Genomic DNA, 21,518 nt, shown 5'->3' on the forward strand with positions numbered 1-21,518 from the left:
GGGGGCGGGGATTTTTGCCCCATTAAGTCTTGCCTTCATCTTTCTCTGCATGTCTTGGTGGGGGTTGTGCCTGATGCTTGCTGATTTCTCCCACTAGTTCCCGTTACCAGCTGGTTGCTCCCGGGCCAGAAAAGCTTAAAAATTGGGTATGCTAGGCTGTCCTTTAGTCTCTGGCATTGTATGATTTTCTGTGTCCTTCCTATGTTTAGAATATTATTTTATCCCTTGGATTCTGTCAAATATGAATTATTTCCCTCTAAGGATTTTAAGGCTGAAGGAGAAGGAAATAGACAGTTTTGGTTTCCACCACCACCCCTAATTTTGTATATAGAACCTTTTTAATAAAATAAAACCTTATGTTGGGGAAAATTTATGTCATTTTTAAATTACAACACTTTTAGACTTCTGAATTCCATAGGAAGAACTTGATATATAAAACTGGTTATCCTGGTTGTTCACCATGTTCTCTTAGCATGGTGTTAATGACTGTGCACCAATAGGGTAGAGGGACAAGAGCTTTAGAGCTGAATTCAGGAACCTGGACTTCTAACCCTTACTTACTGCATGGCTTTAACCAATTTTTTAACTCTCTGAGCCTCAATTTTCTTGCCTGTAAAATCAGCCTAATGATACATGGCAATTCAAACAAAGTTTTCAAGAAGATTAAGTAACAGCATGGATCTCAGAGAATGTATCAACTGAAAATTGGTATAAAATACAGGAAACTATTATCATTATTTACACTGAGATCAACTCTAAAAAAAAATGTCAAAAGGAATAGAAAACACCAGAAAATGAGAATAAATGGGAAAAGTTTTGAGCAGAGAAGGAACATTTTTAAAATTTGCCACAAAGCTCCACTATATGCTAGGCATAAGCACTGTGTATACTTTATTTATTATCTTACTTAGGTTATGTCATTAAGTGATGTGAACTGATTTTGCCTACTTTCAACCTTTATTTTTTTTGACGCTTAGATCCTTCCCCTGAAAATGATATTTTTTTCTGTTTGTTCAGCACTCTGCTACAAAACATTATATTATTTTTAGTAATTGAGAAAAACAGCTATTGACAGCTAACTCTTTTTCAGTTTTTAATTTTCTGGCTTCTAATAACTCTCAAAACTAAGATATTCTATAGAATACTTAAACAGCAACTGCTTTACAATTTACTGTGTCCTGTTGCTTTACTTCTTAGTGGACCCTCAAAGTAACTTGTACGGTTGTGCAGGTTGTATGCTGCATAATCCAAGAGGCCCCATAATCTGAGTGACCCTCCTGGAGATGTATAGGGTACAACATGCCTATTTTAGATGGTGGCCCTGTCTAAAATCACTTAATAGCTTATAGGAGAGTGAATACAAGTATCCTCATGTTACCTGAAGAAACTAAAACTCATAGAGAATAAATGACTTGGCCATATTTAGCCAAAGTTTGTATGGATGGTAAACTGTGGAATCCATGTTATCTCTCGTTTTTATAATCTGGTACTTAGCTACTCTATCGTGCCATCTTGGACTTATTTTTAAAGTATTGCGTATGCTCTTTTCCATATGCCTTACAAATGTTTTAAGAAATTTTTAAATTTCTCTCTTTACCTCAATTTATTATTTTTTACTTTTAAGGCATGCAACAGTAGGATTACATTTAAACTCTTTAAGGTCAGGAACTATTATTCTATTTGGCATGAAAAACACCTAATGGAGTCCATGCTTTCAAAAAAATTCAGAAATGAATCAAGATCCAGTTCTATACCTGTAAACTATTAGCATTTCCTGTATGTAAAAATTTAATCACTAAGACAACTGAAAGATGTTCAGTTCTGACCCAGCTGGCAAAAAAAAATAATAATAATAGAATACCAAGATAATCCTCATCAGCACAGCCATGTGCCACTAATAAATCTGAACACAAAGAGAGATTTGGTCTTCCCAAGCTAGACCAAACACAGCTGTGATACACAGCCACCCAGGTGCCGGTCAGTGGGGCCCAGGAAGGGCACGTTGAGGACACCCTCCTAGCAGTCATGTTCTGCCCAGGCTTACTGGCAGCTTTGGAAATTACGTTCCAGTGTTCTAGATCTCTGAGCAGAAGTAGGAGCGGGAACCATAGAGGTTAATATTCCAAGGTCTCACCAGTAAACACACTCAGTCTACTCTTCACTTAACAGCAGAGAGGTGGTCAGGAGCGAACACAAAAATGCCCACTCATCACAAACATGTTCCCCTTGGGAAACTGTACCCAGTCATTCTGAATTCTGAGCTCCCTTGAAGGACAGCAGGGAATCAGATTAATTCCATCATTTCTTCTCATCCCATCCTACTTCAAATAGATGTGTTGTTCTCAGTGCAAACTCACAGATGGATTGACAGTTAACAGCCTCTGTCTCAGAGAAGTTATGCAAAGTCTTAGCACAATGACTACGTGCTGAGGGGTTATAAAAGAACATGAGCTTTAGAGAGGCAGGTAGACCTGTGTTCAAACCCAACCCTCCCTCCTCTACTTACTAGATGTATGACATCCCCAGAGACAAATTGCTTAACTCCTCTAAGCCAGAATAATAGGAACATGAAAATCCATCTCACAGAGTTGTAGTGAGGATTACATGAGAGTGAATTTATAAAGTACCCAACACAGAGCCTCGCATATAGTAGACCCTCAAAAATGTTGGATTTCCTTTACTTTCTATTTCAATGCACTGATAAACAAGTTAGGCCTCCTAGGGTATTTACCTTAGCTGCATTGCAGCAATTGAAAACTGAAAAACTAAGTAAATTTTCAGCCTATCTTCATTTTTCCCTATGTTAGGAATTCTAGTGAGGTAGACATGTCCAAATGTGCTTCTGTTTCCTGCAATTTCACTGACCATGAGCTTTCTCCTCTCAACATTGACATTTCAAATCAGACAGCCAGTATCAAGAGGTGCCATTGTAACAGTGTGCATACGTATTTAATTGGACAGCTACATTTCACATTAGCTTAAATGGAAATGAAAACAGAGTTACTTTACCCTAAGCCAGTATTTCCCAGTGGCTATGGTGTCAGTTTCCCCAAGAGGCTCCTAAAGGGCAAGTATATTTTGTTTTCACATACTCTAATAAGCAACAAGTTTCTTTACTACCAAAAAAGTTCAGTACTGTTGAATGGACCCTCAGATCTGTAGTCAGGCCAAGAGGCAAGGCCAACCAGGAACACTGCCAGAGGGGCAGCACAGGACAGCCCTAATCACTCAAATGGCTTTCCACAGGACCTTATCTTAACCTCACTCCAGCAAGCAGCAGTCTGGAGTTTAAATGCTTTGTACTTTCCAGCACACTTTCCCATGAATAGATGATGTCATTAGAGTTAAAGGAAGCCTGCAAAGGCAAACATTTTTGAGGAGAGAATGAAACAAAAGAAGGCTAGAAGCCAGAATTTACAAGATTTTCTCTATAAATGGCACCATAACTGCCTGTTATCGTATACTAAAAAACAGTGGGGAATAGGCTGCATGCAGCCGACCCAAAGCATCTGTAAAAGCCTGGGAAAGATCCATTTCAAAGCCCTTTGCATCTTTTATTCTCTCTCCTCAAAGGAAGAGTTTTTTATTAAATACTTTTAAGGGTTTTTTGTTGGTAGTTATACTCCTTATTTCTCTCAAAGAGCAGTACTGCATGGGCACCTGGCATTGAGTACAAAGCTGGAGGGGAATCAGGATGATAACAATGATGTCATCTACCAGGAGGTGGTCCAGGGAGCAGGGATGCTCAGCATGTGTCTTGCCCAATCTGAAGTCCTGCAGAGCCTTTGGATTAGTGCCCCAACCCCATACCAGCCAACTTTGCTCAGTCCCATAAAAGTCACAGTGTAAGAAAAGAGAGCTAAAAATATTTTATTCTATTCTATCTAGGCCTTCTTACATACTCTAGGTTGGCCAGAGCAAGGGCACTTGGTAGAAACATCATGCTGTACAGGTGTGCGTTCGTGTGTTTTGTATTTGGAGGGTTGGTGCTGTGCATGTGTTATGTGAATGAGTGTAAATTTCCCTTTCTTTTCAGGCTCAGGGTGTATTGCAAAGGGAATAAGCATCGAGTGTAGCAAAAGCATTCACAGGAGTGTCAGTCTCTAAGGAATGATTTGTAAATAATGTTGAGTTGATGACTTATTTCTCCCTTTTCACATTTGAAATGAAGGTGGCCAGGCGTGCTGGCTAACGTCTGTAATCCCCGCACTTCAGGAGGCCAAGGCAGGAGGATTACTTGAGTCCAGGAGTTTGAGACGAGCCTGGGCAACATAGAGAGACTCTGTCTCTACAAAAAAAAAGTTTTAAATTAGCTGGGCATGGTGGTATGCACCTGTTGTCCCAGCTACTCAGGAGGCTGAGATGGGAGGATCACTTGAGCCCAGGAGGCCAAGGCTGCAGTGAGCCATGATCATGCCATCACACTCAGCCTCAGTGACAGAGTGAGACACTGTCTTAAAAAAAAAAAAAAAGGTGAAACATCTCAATGACCACTGTTTTCTGGTGGGTTGTTTTCATTTTAATGCTGTCTCAGTCCGCATCTTTTAACAGCTTTATGGTGGTGTCACTTACATACCATAAAATGCATCCATTTGTAGTACATACAATTTCAAGATTTTTAGTAAATTCACTGAGTCTTGCTACCATTACCCTAATCCAGTTTTAGAACATTTCATCACCCCAGTAAGATGCCTCACGGCCATTTACAGGTAATCCTCATCTCCACCCTCTGCCCCAGGCAACCACTGATGTACTTTCTGACCCAATAGGTTTGTCTTTTCTCTATTTTTCACAGGGACCAATTCTAATATAAAAATGTCATGGATTCTCTACATGATAGTGTCAGAATTTACCATGGATTCTGTAAGATTTTGAAATTATTTTATTTTATTCATCACAGAATCTCTCTATATATATTTGTAAATTACATGAGATATTTTTTGTTCTTCATTGTTTTGTGTGTATATGGATTTGTCCACCCTTTTAAAACAATTCCACTACCCTGCCCCCAAGAGTAATCTTGGTTCATACATTGTAAATTGCTGGGGGGTGGGGATCACACAGTGGCACTTAGAATTAGCACTGTGACTCTTAGGGCAGTACCTGATGTTTCATGATACATAAATGCCAAATGTCCGTACCAGTTCAGTTAGTTGATCACAACACAGTGCTAAGGAGGCAACTCTCACAAATGGAGCTTCTTACTCTCATTCATGGCCACAGCACGTCATACTGTAGGTGCTGACTGCTGGCTCCTAAATCAATTCAAATCCATCACAACCATTAGGAAGAGAGTACAGAGACCAAGGCACAAAGAATGACACATTGTTGCTAAATGCAAGAGAAGAAAATAGGGGCTATAAGAAAGCAAAACTTCATTGCCATGTCTGGTCCCTGCATGAGAAACAAATGAATTTAAGCCCATTGGTGTTTTTAGAAAAGAGAACAAATAAAATGCTAACTCAATTTAAAAGGCAAAGCTTACATGTGGCCATAAAAAATTTTAATATCTGTTTGGGGTAGTGCATATTATAGATATGAAATCATGCTGCTTGGCATTTATGCATAGCGCCAGCTGGAATCCCATCACTGCTCCTCGGCACACAGACCTCACATCCTGCCTTTTCTCAGGAATGAAACATAAGCTCTGTATTACTTGTTTATACTCTGATTCATTCCAGAAAAGGATTTCAATCCATCAGATGCTTTGCATTGTTCACCCATCTTTTCTAGCACATGATCTAAAAACACTACCTCCGTTAGTGCCCGTATTTTATAACCTTGTTCAGCTCAGCATCTATAAATCCTGTATTTTGTACTCAAGGGGAAAACAGTTTATTTTGGTTGTATTAGTTACAATCAAGAAATTATGTGTTGTATTTGTTTTATCTCCCTGGCTTGCTCCCCACCCCATCCTGCCTCTCTGGAGCCCAGGGGACTTTTTGGCATAGTCCTCCATAAATTATAAGCTATTATTAGGTCATCATTGTAAAAAAATCCTGGGTCAAGATAACAAGAAAGGCTTGCTGTAGCTCCAGACTAAAATGATCCCCATTGGGGTCCACAGAGGGGCCCACCAGAGGATTAATCATAGCCTGTGATTCCTGAGTTATAGTTGCAAAACAACAGGTAACCACAGCGATGCCAACTGATCATGAAAATGTCCTTCTGTGAAGGATTCTGTGTATGATGAGCCTTCAGATGGTTGAAATATGGCAAATCAGAACCCCAAAACTAACCCACTTGTCACATTAGAGGACTGCAGTTCTGGTCGCTCAAGGGGAACCAGCACTTGGTATGAGGCTGCACTGGAAGTGGTTGGATGTGCTTCCTGCCCTTTAGTCTGTGCTTTGGGGGAGAAATGGGGCAAACCACATAGAAGAACCTGACAATAACTTTCTGCTACGTCAAGTATTCTTATCCTGAGAGTAAAGATTAAGCTCTCTCATCTATAGCTTCTATAACTGAACTGAGTCTACAGTGGAATACTAGTGACAAGAAATATTCACAAGGAAACACTGTATTTTGACAATGCCAATAGCTAACTAGGAAGCCCAAACTGAGTCTCTGAAGCAATGTGGCATTCTTGATCATCAAATTTTCAAGTGGGTTTTCCTCTACACCATTCATAAAGTCATTAAAAAAGAGATAAATACCATTTAAAAAATTAAAACAAACGAAGCAATATGACCCAGTGGCAAAGCATAGGCTTTCAAGCCATTCTGCATTTCTTTTCATTCATTCTCAGATACTTAAGGAGCCCCCACTGTGTACCGGCCAGTGTTGGGCATGGCGGAGGTGGGGGATAAACAAGACAGATGATATGTCTACTCCCATGGAGTAAGACTGGTACTTATAAACAGATGATAAACTTTAAGGTAGCACAGAAGATGAACATTGTTGAGAAGAAAATTAAACGAGATCATGGAGCCATAGAATGGAGAGTGTTTATGTGAGGGAGGGGGTATTTTAATAGGAAACTTTGACTGTGTACACTACGAATCTCTAACAAATCACACTTCAAACCTCTAATCCGTGTCCCCACCCCCACCCCCACCCCCAGATTTACTCAAGCAGGTCTAGTCTCAGAAACTGAAAAGTTATTTTCTTTCCACTTCAAATAATGGCTTTGAATTATTTTTCCTTCTCAATCCAGCACCTGGTACTCTCATATGAGCCCCCCTACCACCTCTGTTCTCAGCAGATGGTACCCCACTGCCCTGGATTCTTCTCCCACAGACCCTCCATTCTAAATATTTTGGATTAGTTATGACTTTGGAATATCCAACAAATGATCACAGTAAGATCCCAATGGTTAATGATGGTTTCAGGAAGGCAGACCCCTTGCATTTAACACACACACACAAAAATGCTTTCATAGTAACTACATTTGTATAGCTTCATCATTTTAAAAGTATGTTTTTATAATTCATCTCTTTGATACCCACAGCAGCCCTGAGAGTTAGTCAGCGTAGATGTGTTATCATGTTCAGAGCATGGAGTTGTTATCTGGCAAATTGATGAAGGATCCTGGAATTGGACTGGCAGCATGAGGACCTGAACACCAGAAATTACAGGATGTGGGTTCTAATCCCACCTTGTGCCCTCACATTCATCTGACCCCTAAGGAGCTTCCATTTCCTCTCCTGACAAAATGAAACTAAGGGTAACTGTTCCCACCCATCTTCCTCCTCAGAAATGTCAGGCACAGCAGATAGTATAACATTCATGGACGTGCTCTGAAAATTACAAGAATCTATAAAAATAAGAGATATTTAACAAAAGCTATTTGTTAAGTATCCACAAGAAGCTGTCCTACGTCCCTGAGAGAGAGACAAAGGAGAACATTTTGAGAGATCAGGCTCATGGCATATTCTTAGCAGCTTAGGTAGAGCTCTATGCCTTTTTTCTTTTCTTTTTTTTTCATTATACGTTACGTATCTAGTAAGAGCCCAAGTACAAATGATGAAAGATGGGCATTGCAACCCCTTCCCAAACATCTCAAGGACATGACATGAATCTCTTAACAAGCTTGTAAAAAAGTATTTGTCAGGTTAAGTGAATATGCAAAGCAATTTTGTGGGTTGAAGTCACTAAAACATACCGTTAGTAAATAAAATAGAAGTATTTGTAGCACAAAATATAAAATTAGGAGAGAAGATTTTGGTGCTGCTCTGCAGTTCTTCAACGCTTAACACGAGTAGTTGGGGGAAAATGAAGACACAAACACATCTTCCCTTCACAGCTGGTGGTGGGCAAACTTTCATAGTGGGTGAAGTTGCTTTCTAGGATTCTTGTTCCATATCGTGGACTGTCCTAGGCACCCTCCTGACACTGGATCCCAGGCCAGATCCTGATGTCAAGGCTATCTCCTCTTCTATTCAATTCCTTCCTCCTCCCCACTACTGGATCCTGACACTGGATCCTGGGCCAGATCCTGATGTCAAGGTTATCTCCTCTTCTTCTATTCCACTCCTTCCTCCTCCCCGCTACACCCTTCGAGATGCACCTGCTCTGTGTGTAGTATGTAGGATGCTTTTCATCCAAGGATTTGTCTAACATAATTATGAATGCTGAATTAACCAAAAGGACCAGGAAAAAGCTGAAATTCAGTCATTCACTTCTTCCCAGAGAGACTCTGTATTTAAACGTCTATTTTTAACCTATATTTGTTTTTAGTAGCACAAGCAGTAAACAATACATGCTCTTTGTAATAGAAAATGTTAATAAGCAAGCAACAAAAAGAAATCCTGCCATCTCACCACCATTTACATTCAGCCATTTACACCTTTAAAATTGTGAAATCCTGGGACATTTAAATAAATTGCACAAAAAATGTGTATACAGATATATAGCAAATATTTACGCATACTTTTTTATGGACTGATAGTAGGCATAGTTACATAACCTACTTTCTCACATAGCAGTGTGTCATGAATGTTTTTGTTAGTGTACTTTAACAGTTGCACAATATCATGTTATATGAAGTTGCAATTTATTTTTTCTAAAATGATAGACAATTGTTTCTAATTTTTCTCTAACATAGAAACTCTGCTCCAATCCCCGATATAAATTTGTGTGTTTGTAAAATTGCTTCTAGAGCCTCAGAAGCAGAGAATCGCTGGGCCAAATAGTTTGTAGACTTTTCAGGCTTTTGATAGGCACATATGCTTTTTTGTATCCTATGACTAATCTGTAGGAATGAGTTAATGGAGGAAATTTTACACCAAATCGCAGCAAGGTGAAAGGCAAAATAGGTGAATTATCGGAAATTTTCAGAACCCATTCAAGTCTCACCTGTCCTCAAGTGTCACCTGCTGCCTCTTGTGCTGGATTGAGGTTACATGCAGTGGTCTACTTTTAATAGTGTTCATATTTTTGTGAACTGATAATGCACAAAGCAGCCCCTTCAGAAAAGTATCTCTGGAATAAGTAACTAGGTAGATATCCATTGGGGAAAGGCACATTTTGGGCATCTTCGGTGTATTGTCTAGATCCATACACTTAGAATCACACCAGTATAATCCAGCTGACAACGAAGTTTCCTGATAACCCATTAAGGCTACCTGCAGGTGAGAAGGAAGGTTTCTGTTTTCTTTATATTTCTCTTCAAGTTAGAGTACAGTTTCTCTATCTGATCCTTCTGAGCTAGCTCTAGCAAGACAGGAGAACCTATGTCTTTACTATCTCTAAAATAGGAGAGAAGAGAATTTGAGGAGATTTGGATAAGAGATGGATGTTCCAGAAATAGAACAAAGCATAGAAGAAAGAACTAGGCTTCAAATGCAAAGAGGATTAACCGAAAGAGAGAGATTATTGGGAAGGGAAGAGAAGCGAGTCAGAGGACACCGATCTGTGCAGGGCAGCCCCAGATTGTGTTTAAGCAGGAAGTTAGTTTCAGTTATATCTATATAATAACAAACCATCTGGCTTGGAAAAATGACAATTAATTCAGCTATTTGTTTTTAGCTTCAAAATTGCCCTTGCTTTTTTCCTTTTCAAAATTAGCTAAATGTTGCTTAAGTAAATCTTAGGATTTTTTTTTTGCCCTCATAGACTTTGCATTATTAAAATAAGGGTTATTATGAAAGTAATAGAATCATGGCTCAAAACTGAAAATATCAAAAACTTGATGCTATTTTAAAAGCAGGTTCATTCCAGCCCATTTTAAAGTACTATGAAGACAGCCTAAATGTAATGCCAGGAGAAGCCAAGAATTTAAGGAATCGAAAAAAATTATTCATCATTTGGAAGCCAAATGAGGATTCTTTTTACATGAACCAGTGAAGTGTGTGTATGTGAGTGGCAGAGTGTAATTTTCTTTATCAGAGAATTATCTCCATTAATGGTATTAAAGAATAAGGAGTCTTTCATGAAAATAGCTCCTTCTTAATCTGTTTCTGATCCATGTTTGCTAAAGGAGTCAGCCCGATGTTTCTATATGGAATAATTGTATTTATTTTCTTTCAAATGATCAGCTGCTTTACTATTGTGTAGTCACAGTCGGAGTTGAACATGATGAAGCTTCTTGATATTTTCCTTGGACTCTCTGTCCGTTGTCAAATGTATCAGTTATCTAGACCTTGTCAGCACCCCTTGGATCCTCTCTTGGACACCTGTGAACATCACACTGAAAAATAATCCTATTCTAGGTGTGTGTAGTGGAGTCTTATCATTTCCTTTTGAGAACATGACTCAAATTACAGTTTGGAAAGCAGATCAAATAGTGCTGCGCTGCTGGTTTGTATCCTTTCACTTGTCTGTTTTGTGTTCCCTGAAAAATAAACCTCCATTTTTTCTCTCCTTTAATTAGAATAAATTTCTTTCTTTGAACATAAAATATAGCAGGATATCAGATACAAAGTAGGAAAACTAAGCCCAGGGCACTTCCATAAAGTGCAAACATTCAAGTTAACATGCAAAAATGAAAAATAGCTAATTTGTTCAATAACAAAAATGGTTACTTTAAAAACAAATCTATGTGTCACTCATTCCATACATCATTACCTCAGTTAATCCAAGGGAGGCATCATTGTCCTCCTTACAGGGACAAAGAAACCAGGGCTGTGAGTGGTCAGTTAGTGGAGCTCAATCTGCTTGGGGAAACTTTGATAAATACCAATGCTCCAGCCACATCTCAGGCCGATTAAGCAGAAACTCAAGGTGGGGCTAGCAAGTTCGTGTTTTCAAAAGTTGTCCTGCTGACTCTCATTGGTAGCTGGGGACAAAAGTGACTAGAAGCAGGTGCCCTGATCCTGCCAATATAGGTCCTCTTGAACTTTTTACTTATCTCTACTTCCTTCTCTTCTAAAAGTAGGTCATGTCACTGTCTCCATTTCTTCTTTACCCTCTTCAGGGACAACTTTTATGGGCAGAAATTTTCAGTGTGTTTCCTTTTTTCAACTCCTTGTCTACCTGGTTATTAATCAATCAAACATCAGCAATTCCCTTACCTCTTGAACTTCATTTGGAAGCCAAATGATGATTCTTTTCACATGAACCAGTGAAGTGTGTGTGTGTGAGTGAGAGAGAGAGAGAGGCAGAGAGAGAGAGAGAGAGGTTTTCTATTTACTTGGGTAAATAAATATCACAACCAAAGACAAATGCTTGTTTAAGGTCTTTAGTGACAGCAGAAGAACAAGTACATAAGTAAACAATATCTCTCTCTTAATTCTAAAAGAGCAAGACAGTTGAGGGTATAGAAGGCAAGAAAGAAAAAAGAGAGGAATATAAACACTGTTTAAGCAAAGACATCTACCTTACAGCCATTAGTAAGATTTGGGCTTTAAACCAAAAGAGCTCTAATGTCTTTTAATGACTTTGGTTGTATGAAATTTTCAAAGTAAAATAATTAAGAATTTTAAGCTCTATCACACTTTTAAATGCAAAGGATTGTCAAGTTAATAATTTTTAAAGGGTGTTATAACTCCTTAAAAGTACAGAATCATTGGCAATAGTCGGAATTCCCTACCATGTATGGATTCTGTGGGGATCTGGCTCTGTTGTATTATAAAAATAGCTAATAATACTGAACACCCATTAAGTGCCAGGCCCTATTCTATTCATGTTAACTCATTTCCTTCAAAACCCTATGAAGTAGGTAAGTTTCCAACCTGGCAAACAGAGCAGCAGAATTCAATCAATTTAGGTAATTCCTCCTCATTTGGCCTTTTAGGGTAGCTGGAATAGGGTTTAAAAAAAATAGGAGAACAACCATATTGTGAGTGGAAGACGCTACAATTAAGCAGCCCCCAGCATCTCCATGACGCCTACCCACGTTTTATCAGCAAAATAACCACTATAGCCAAGGGCATCCATGTTTCTAAGAGAAACCAGCTTCTTTCTTCTTCCTGATTAGCTGCTTCCCTGAAACTCAAACATCTATTACTCGCAGGAAGGCCCCCAAAACTGTGGGCACTTGGAGTGGTATCTCCCCTTCCCATATCTTACAACTGTGGTTCTCAAGCCTTGATATAAATAAGAACAACCTAAGCCACCTATTAAAAGCTATATTTCTGTATCCTGTCCTCAGAGAGTCTGATTAAGTGGATCTAGCAGGGATGTCCAAGAGAGAGAATACAGTCATGGCTTCTTAGTTTCTGTTTCTGGCTGGGCCAGTAAAGCCCCTTCGACATCCCTCTTGTCTGCTTATCACTAGAGACAGAAACTAAAAACCACGGCTTCAGGCTGCCAAAAGCCTAAAACAAAATAAAACAGAACAACAACAACAACAAAATAAGGCAGGGTGGACAGGCTTGGGGGTGAAGCCCCAAACCTACATTTTTTAAGCAAAGCTCTCCAGGCACTTCTGACTTTATTAACAGTAGACACAGCCTTTGAAACATGGTCATCTGTCTGCCACCTTGGCTTCACTCGTATCAATGAATGGCCAGTCAGAGTGATTTGAAGTTGATAATTTTGCCAACATTTCTTACCTAATTTTAAAAGGTAAATGACTGTGCCATGTAGTTTAATTACATAAATATTGTCGCAGTTTGATCAAAGGTAGTATCTTCAGGTTTTGAGATCTTCCTAAGATTTTCAAATATTTAAGTCATTTATTCTTCACAATGATAAGATAGTTTAATCATCAGTTAATTATTGTGAAGAGTGGTTATGTACAAACTCCTATCAAAAAACCCAGCAAAATCATACATTGCATATAAATTTAGTATTTTAGTGTATTCTGTGCACCACCCAAACAGTAAAGTTAGAAAGAGTCTTAGAGATACTCTAATTAAATGAGGAAACTGCAATCTAAAAAAGTAAAGTGACTTGCCGAGAGTCTCTTTGATGAGGCTTCTTCCACTACTACACCATGAAGATCTGTACACCTTGGCTGCCTCTTTGTCAGTGAATGAATACGTCAAGGTCTGGTTGCTGGGAGAAGCAAGCAGACCTTCATAACCAGGATGGACTCCAATTAAAACCACTGCCAGTGTCAGTTCCTGGGCATGAAGCATTGGAGAGCTGAACAGCTGGTCCCCAAAGAACACTAAGAGCCAAGAATAAGATGAACCATCTGGGGCGAAACCCTTGCTCCAGATAATACATTATCCCTGCGTCCATCCTGCAAGACTGTGAGAATGACCTTTTTTACAGAAGACATGTTTAAGGCTTAGCCTATAAGTAGCAATAAAGTTTGAGAAATTTAGGTAAAGAATAATTGCAGAAGGAAAGGGAGAGTATTGGCCTATTTTTGCATGTTGACCAGATGACTTGGGCAAGGTTATATACCATGAACTTGAGGCAGGTCTGCAAAGAACAATTACGTCCTGACTTTATGATGTGTAGTTTAATTCCAGCCATGCTGTCTCCTCGACAGTCTTCCTTCTTATTGATTTATAGTCGTATATATCAAGGAGACAGGACTAAAAGTCTAAAACTGTATGACTGATCTAAAATTAATTAGAATTCAAGGTGGGAGTTAATAGCAAAAACTATTAAAAACCTAGCCAGGGACACATATGAAGGAAAAAATACGTATGTTATTATCAACATATTTTGTGTCAATCGCATTGGAAATCTGATCCATATATAAGTTTTTATCTAATGGGCCAACCTCTGAATATTATTATATCCCCTTCAAGCCAAAGGCAGTAGTTATTTCTTGGATTTTATTTTAGGATATGGCATTTGGCTGGTTTAACCATAGGCAGGTTACAGGCTTAGTGTTCAAAGTAGGGCTTGGCAGCACCTAACATATGGTATGTGATGTATTGCCCTATGTGTTGAGCAGCAAAGCGGCAATAAAAGGTAATTTGGGGAGAATCCATCGCACTTCATTTGGAAAACAGAGTTCTCTCTGTTGTAGCTAAGGTTAGTGGTTTGGATTTGCATGTGTTCCTACATTTTTTTTTTACATTGCTTTTGAATTGAAAATAAAAACAGACAAAAGGCCTGATTGTCTAACCCAAGTAAATAAAACCTGTGAGACACAAAGTAGCCAAAAACATGTTTTACTTATGTGACAAGCTAGTCACTTTGACTATTAACTTTTAGGAAATTCAAAGAAAGACATTTGAAAATAGGAACCTATTATTATTACAAGTAAGAATCTTCATGCAACATTCACATTAACAGGCTACTGATAAATGGCTTGAGGGAGAGGAAATCACTGCATACCCAGGTGTGCCCTCCATGTCAGCCTAAAGGACTGGTTTGGGTGCTTTGAGTCCCCAGACCCAGGAGTCTTTGATTTTAAATTTCCTTTCATTCTGGTGCAGCAGCAAAGATGCCATCCAGAAAGCCCAGAGTTTCTGAGTACATATGGGGTACCCAGGAAGTCCAGTGTGCAATGTACCAGGTGCCAGGGGAGGTAAGCAGGTGTGTGCTATGGAGTAGCACCAGGTCACCTGTCCCTGTAGCATACAGAGGGAATTACCACCCCCGCAACTGCCCCACCTAACGTGGCCATCTGTTCACCACCAGCCAGTGCTACCAGCCATTTCAGCTTAGAATAACATCTCAGATGTTTCTCAGCTGTAGCTGAGCTGGAAGCTGCTTTCTCCTGCCTCAGACTCTTGTTCCTTTACTTTCCATGTTCCACTGCCTGACCTTAAAAAAAAAAAAAAAAAAAAAAAAAAAAAAGCAACTTCCTTTTTTTTCTTTTTGAGGCTGCTGCTGCCGTTTCTATTAACTTTTAATAATGAAGTACAAGAAACCATTAAGATTTGTCTCGCTTTGCTTTTACTCACCAGTCTCTGTGATAGTTGATTGGGCTGCATGAATGTGTGATCATGAATGCACAAAGCAGCACAAATCCAGGAGTCTGGATTCACACACTGCCCATACCTCCTTCAATCTTTGTTCTCCTGATACAGGAAAGAGCATTTGGTAAGAACGCGCTTCAAAGTTTCTGAGTGAAAGGAACAGGGGCCACCTGAAACGAACTAAGAGGAAAGACAGACTTCAGGCTTCCTGGAAGGGGCAATGTGGTGTGGACTGAGACTGGGCTCTGAAATCAGACTTTGGTTTAAAAATTCACATTTTGCTAAGACCCTATCCAAGAGACATAATATCACAATGTCACAGTTTCTCATATCATGAAAGGGGAGTAATGACATCTAGCCCATAATGCTTGTGAGAGGGTTGAATGAGAATATACACGTTGCCTGTGTAACATAGTGCCTAGCATGGAATAAGCAGGGTTTGCCTACTTCTTTAATTATGAAACAATAATCAGATCCGCTTTTCATCACAGGCAGAGGGCAGAATTGATGATAGGCCTTCAGAATTGACCAACTCCCTTTCAGAAAGAATGTGATACTGCAGATGCAGTAGCCTTTGAGTAGCCTAAAAAACCTTCTTATCCATTATAAAGCAGGAGAATCCATGGGCTGATCTAAATTTATATGCTGTACATATCTTCCCCACTGGAAGTTTACTGAGGAAGGATGGTGGCAATAGCATAACAACAGAGGGGAGAGACTAGTCCAGGTATCGTACAACTACATACATGCTCAGAGCATGCCCAGGACCTCAGGAGGACCAGAGCAGATAACACAACACCTTGCAGTCATTTAATGCTTGCTGTTACTGGCTTTGGCAATAAGTTCAATTTGACAGTTATTAATATCTGCTATAAACCTACTGTGCAAGGTAGCTGAAAGGACTTCACTTGATTTTATTTTATTTTATTTTTTTTGAGATGGAGTCTCACTCTGTTGCCCAGGCTGGAGTGTAGTGGCATAACGGGTCACTGCAACCTCCACCTCCCGGGTTCAAGCAATTCTCATGCTTCAGCCTCCCAAGTAGCTGGGATTACAGGTGTGTACCACCATGCCTGGCTTTTTTTTTGTGTGTGTGTGTGTTTAGTATATAGACAGGATTTCACCATGTTGGCCAAACTGGTCTCGAACTCCTAACCTCAAGTGATCCGCCCATCTCGGCCTCCCAAAGTACTGGGATTATAGGCATGAGCTACCGTGCCCAGCCAGGACTCTGATGTAAAGTAAGCATAATATGGACAAGAAATTTAGTATCTTGCAAGTTCTGTTCACATGCTCAATACAGGAAGCTATTTCAGATCCTACCTCAACTTTTAAATTGATCTAGCCTGCTTGGTTTATATTATGTTTCCAAAACAACAAAAACAGCCTCTCCTACTTTGTGCCAAAAAGCATCAAAAGCATTTTATTTACATGTAATATTTCAGCTTACCAACAGCACTCTGAAGTGAGCAGTACTATCCCCATTTAACAGATTCGGAAATTGAGGCCCAGAGAAGTTAAGTAATCCGGAGTCACAGTCAGCTGCAAAGGCAGGATTTGAAGTCCCCCAGTTCAAATGTGCTCCAAACCCCTGTGTTCTACCCATCAAGAAGTTTAAGTCACCGTTTTTCAACCTTCTGAGTGAACCAAGATTTTCCTATCATCACAAAAAGATACACTCAGGATTATGAGTAAATAAAGGGCTTTGAACATGGTCATTGGTGCCCACAGCACAGTGAAAGGTAGGAAAGTGCCATGAGTAAGCATTTGCCTTGAAGACATGAGGCAGGAGCTGTAGCCCTAACATGTTTTTTTCCTAGTTGTGATATTGCATCCACTACTTGTCATCTCTAAGCCTCGTTCCCTCACCTCATAAAATTACCATCACAATCAATGCAGTAATATAGCTGAATCTGCTTTTTTATTCTTAGGGCTCTAAGCAAATGTCAGCTACACTATTATAGTTCAATTGTTTTCAATTCCACTATTGGCTTGCTCTTGAATCTTGAAAAATCTCTCCCGACATCTTAACTTTCCCATCTATAAACTAGAGCTGCTGATACAGCATCTTTTAGTAATACCCTCCAGCAGCTTTTAGTGACCTAGAATCTTTTAGGATACTGTTAAAATGGATTCCCGGGCCGCTGTCATTATGACCAGCACAGCTGCATGGCACCTTGCAATACTCACTCTTTGAAAGGACCCCACTTGATTCTGATGTAGGTGAGCTGTGACTACTTTCTGAAAAAAATGCTGCCCTGCAAGCTCAATATTACAAAGAACTGCCAGCACTGAACGCTTAACGCCCAATATCTAGATCCTGTTCTTTCCACCCCATGAATCTGACTCAAAGGAACATCAAAGCCATCTCTTGGTCACTGGGTTTATATTAAGGGTTGGGTCCTAGAGCACACAGCTGAAGCGTGCAGGACTCCAAAGACATCTCTAAAAGATTGAGTGTCATTGACTTTCTCTTCTTCCTCTGCAGACACATTTGCCAGCAAAGTGGCAGCCACCCAGGACCAGTATGCAGACGCCTCCATAGGTAACGTCACGGGCAGCAACGCGGTGAACGTCTTCCTGGGAATCGGTGTGGCCTGGTCCATTGCTGCCATCTACCACGCAGCCAACGGGGAACAGTTCAAAGTGTCCCCTGGCACACTAGCTTTCTCTGTCACTCTCTTCACCATTTTTGCTTTCATCAATGTGGGGGTGCTGCTGTATCGGCGGAGGCCAGAAATCGGAGGTGAGCTGGGTGGGCCCCGGACTGCCAAGCTCCTCACATCCTGCCTCTTTGTGCTCCTATGGCTCTTGTACATTTTCTTCTCCTCCCTGGAGGCCTACTGCCACATAAAAGGCTTCTAAAGGAACTATCAGATATAGTAAATTTATATATATATACATATATATACATAAAAATTATGTATAACGGACAGAGGAAACTGACATTTGTCATGTTCACTTATCTGCTGATGGAATCCAGCTTCAAGAGCATACTCCGTACTAGGGCCGAAGTAAAAAACCATCACCTCCCATTCCCAGGGGCATCGTCATGTTCAACAAGGCATGGAGGCAGGGCCATCTTCGCAGCTCAGTCTAGAAGGGCTGCACTCTCTCCAGGTTCATAAATCCTTAAGGCTTTGATTTGTTTTCTTGTTTTTGATTTTGTTTTCAGTGGGGCTGGGGAGGCAGTTAATGTTTGACTTTATTTTTGTTATTTTGTTTTGTTTTGTTGGGAGGGTCAGGGTTGTTGCTTTTCTTTGTGGAAAGTGAAACCATCCAAATGTAAATGGGTTTTGGTAAAAATTTAAATCATTAATATTCCCCCTCACCTCCCCCAATCACTTTAAAACTTATTTTGGATTAAGAAAAAATCTGGGCATGGAAGAAGAAAGAAGCATGTCTTCATCGTATTACCAAAGTTCATGCTTATCTCCGGAATGTGAGCAGAGGTGAAGCTGCCTCCAAGAAGAAGCATAAGAGTGGAATGGAGCCAGGAAATCCAATGGTTCTAGATATAGTCTGTTATTTAAACATGTGATACCTGGCAGTCTCATTTAACAGGTACAAGGAAAACGTGCCTAGATTCCCAGGAACATGCAAAATCCTTTCTTTCTTATCTCTTTAGCTCTGGACTGTGATTAGCAAGGTCCTTCTTCCAGCATTCAGCCCAGCTAAGCCCCCAGGTGCCCCATCCCAACCCTGTTCCTCCTGTCCACCTGCCATCCCCTATGCAAACAGTAAGAATAACCCCATTCAAAAAGCACATCATCGTTTTCCATTTGCATTAACATGTGTCTCAGTCCCATGTTGCCGTTGCTTGGGATTGTCTGTCAGTTTTATTTTCAAAGGCATCCATGGCTTGCACAATCCTGTTCCAGTCATGACTGAACATTTGCTCCTTCTTCATGTGCCTGTTCGGAAATGTTGTTGTGATACCTGTTACACAGTGCATGGTGAAAAACAAATAAAACAAAACAAAGAGTATCTGTATATAGTAGAGTATAGTACATACTGTTCTCCCATTTGGCAATGTTGATTGGACATTGAAGACATAAGTGAGTTTTCTTTTCACCTGAGTTGTTACTTTTGTGTTGTTATTGAGTTTGATTAATTACTAGGGATAAAAGGAGAAAATGGCTTATTGTTCATGGTTCTGCACATTCATTTCTAAGAAGCAATAACTGTCATGTGGGGAGAAGTTAAAGTTATTGAGAGGATAGCAGGCAAACTACAAAGATCTTCATGGAAAATTAGCCATGTGGAACACATCAGAGGCCTCTAAAAATCACCCATTAATTCAGGAAGGCCAAGGAGAAAGGCCTTATAGAGACGTTGATATGTTGGATGTGCCTAGGCTTTCAGAGCCACCCTTTCCACAACACACCTCCCTGCAAAGTATTTATTTCACATCTGCACTGTCTAGCACAGATGGTAGATAGTGCTGGTTTGTTCATTTTATTTTTTTACGTAAAAGGCTATTTTGAGCCCTGTTTCTTTCACTGTCCAGTCTAGTCCCCTTTGACTGTATCAGTAGTTCCTGAGTAAGAAAGAAGCCAGGGTGACCAATGGGCCTTTAAAAGTGTGTCTCCTCTACTTATGCTGAAAGAGAAGGCAATTAAATAAGACTAGTACCTCCCAGGAGGATTGGACTGGGATGTTTTTAACCCTTTAAAAAGAATAGCTGTTTCTATGTTAAAATACCAAAGAACATGGATAAACCCAACATTCCAAAGTAGTGAGTCCACTAATGAGAAAAAAAAATAGAATGACTTTGGTCACCTCTCGGAGACTTCTGTGTCTATAAGGAATCCCAGGCTGGAGACATCCCTAGCCCTCTGTATTGATTCAAAAATACTTACTGAATAAATTAAAGCTGTTGAGACTTATTTTTTCTTCCGTCACTCAGTAACCATGATCCTTCATCATTTAATAAACATTTGGTGACTGAATAAGTAATTAAATGCTGGTTACCCACTTAATGTGCCAGGTAGTATGATACTTTCTGGGGACTAAGCCATGAACAAAACAATCTAGAATCCTTGCCCTCAGAAGGGTGTTTATGTGATTACTATTTTCATGAGTAAAAGTGAAGAAAGCCATATGGAAAGATTTTTATTTTGCAAGAAAAAACAATTATGAAACTCTTTTAACATAAACACACTGAAACTGTATCAAAGCAATTGTCCAAATTGTATTTATACCCAAGATTTTCTTTAACTAAGCATAAAGCATATGTTTGGAAAACCACCCTCTTTATCTTTGACCAACTTGCAGATAAATATATCTCTCCATTTTAAACCAAGAAGGGCAATCATGTTGGTGATCCAGATCACTGAGAAAGCCCAATGTATCCCATCTTTTATCTTTGTTGGCAATAGAACTTTTCTATGGCCCGCACTTTACAATTCTTTGTCATTCTAACCCATCCTTCCCATCCTTTTTTTTTTTTTTTTGAGAATTGCTAAATGGAAAGCTAGCCTAGAAGCACCAAGTAAATATATTCAAGGAATATAAGTTGTTTAAACATTAGAAAAATTCTTGCACTCATTGTTTAGCTGTATTAGGAATGTCAATAATCCTGTAGCAAATTTTCACAGAGAACTTTAAGAAATTCTCGCATTGGTCAATTTCAATTTGAAAGCTTTTTGGTTTGTTTGCTTTTTAAATTTTCATGTTCTAGGAAACTATGATTCTGGTTGTTCAGGATTGTTACTATAGTTGCGTAAAATTATTTTATTTTGTGTGTATTGTGCACAGCTTGGGGGGGGCGGGAAATGCACTAATTGTGCTCTTCCTTATAAATGGTACATATTAACTGACACAGACAAATAAAGTTTCTAATTGTTTCTGATTTAATCACTAGTGATACAGCATATTCTGTATGAAATGTTTTCTCTTTTCTCATTGTCATCTACTTCATTTTTTGTTTTCATGTTTTGAAGAAATAAAAACCAAAATGGTATTATTGTGCAACTGGTATCATCATCCAAAGAAAAAAAGTAGACACCAAGTATTCAAACTCTTGCAAACATCAACCCTTCAGTCATGCAATGTTCTCTTTTTAATGTCCCAAGAGAACACAGTGTCAGAATATTTGTCTGTCCTACAGTGCTGAGATATATGTTGGACATTCCTCCATTTCACTGATTTTTTTACATTGCTTAGTATGACTATATCTACATCCTTTCCTGCATCCAGGATCATGAGCCCATAAACAGTTACATGTCAGACAACTTTTTAGCATGCAGAGTATTTTATCAAATCAGTCGATCCCCAAAAATTCCAATCCCAAAATTGATGGTA

At 39.5% G+C, this 21,518-nt stretch overlaps 1 protein-coding gene across 16 annotated transcripts in view; it reads left to right on the forward strand.

The window, feature by feature from the left end:
• Positions 1–21,177, forward strand: part of SLC8A1 (solute carrier family 8 member A1) — a 332,278-nt gene extending 311,101 nt beyond the window's left edge. For 15 of the 16 annotated variants that reach the window (XM_054545974.2, XM_054545980.2, XM_063713232.1 and 12 more), the window contains one exon: positions 17,701–21,177. In XM_054545974.2, coding sequence (XP_054401949.1) covers positions 17,701–18,077 — 377 coding nt within the window. In that variant the 3' untranslated portion in view covers positions 18,078–21,177. 16 annotated transcript variants of the gene reach the window in all.
• The last annotated feature ends 341 nt before the right edge of the window (positions 21,178–21,518 follow it).

This window comes from Pongo abelii, chromosome 12 (assembly GCF_028885655.2).
Source record: "Pongo abelii isolate AG06213 chromosome 12, NHGRI_mPonAbe1-v2.0_pri, whole genome shotgun sequence".
NCBI lineage: Eukaryota > Metazoa > Chordata > Mammalia > Primates > Hominidae > Pongo > Pongo abelii.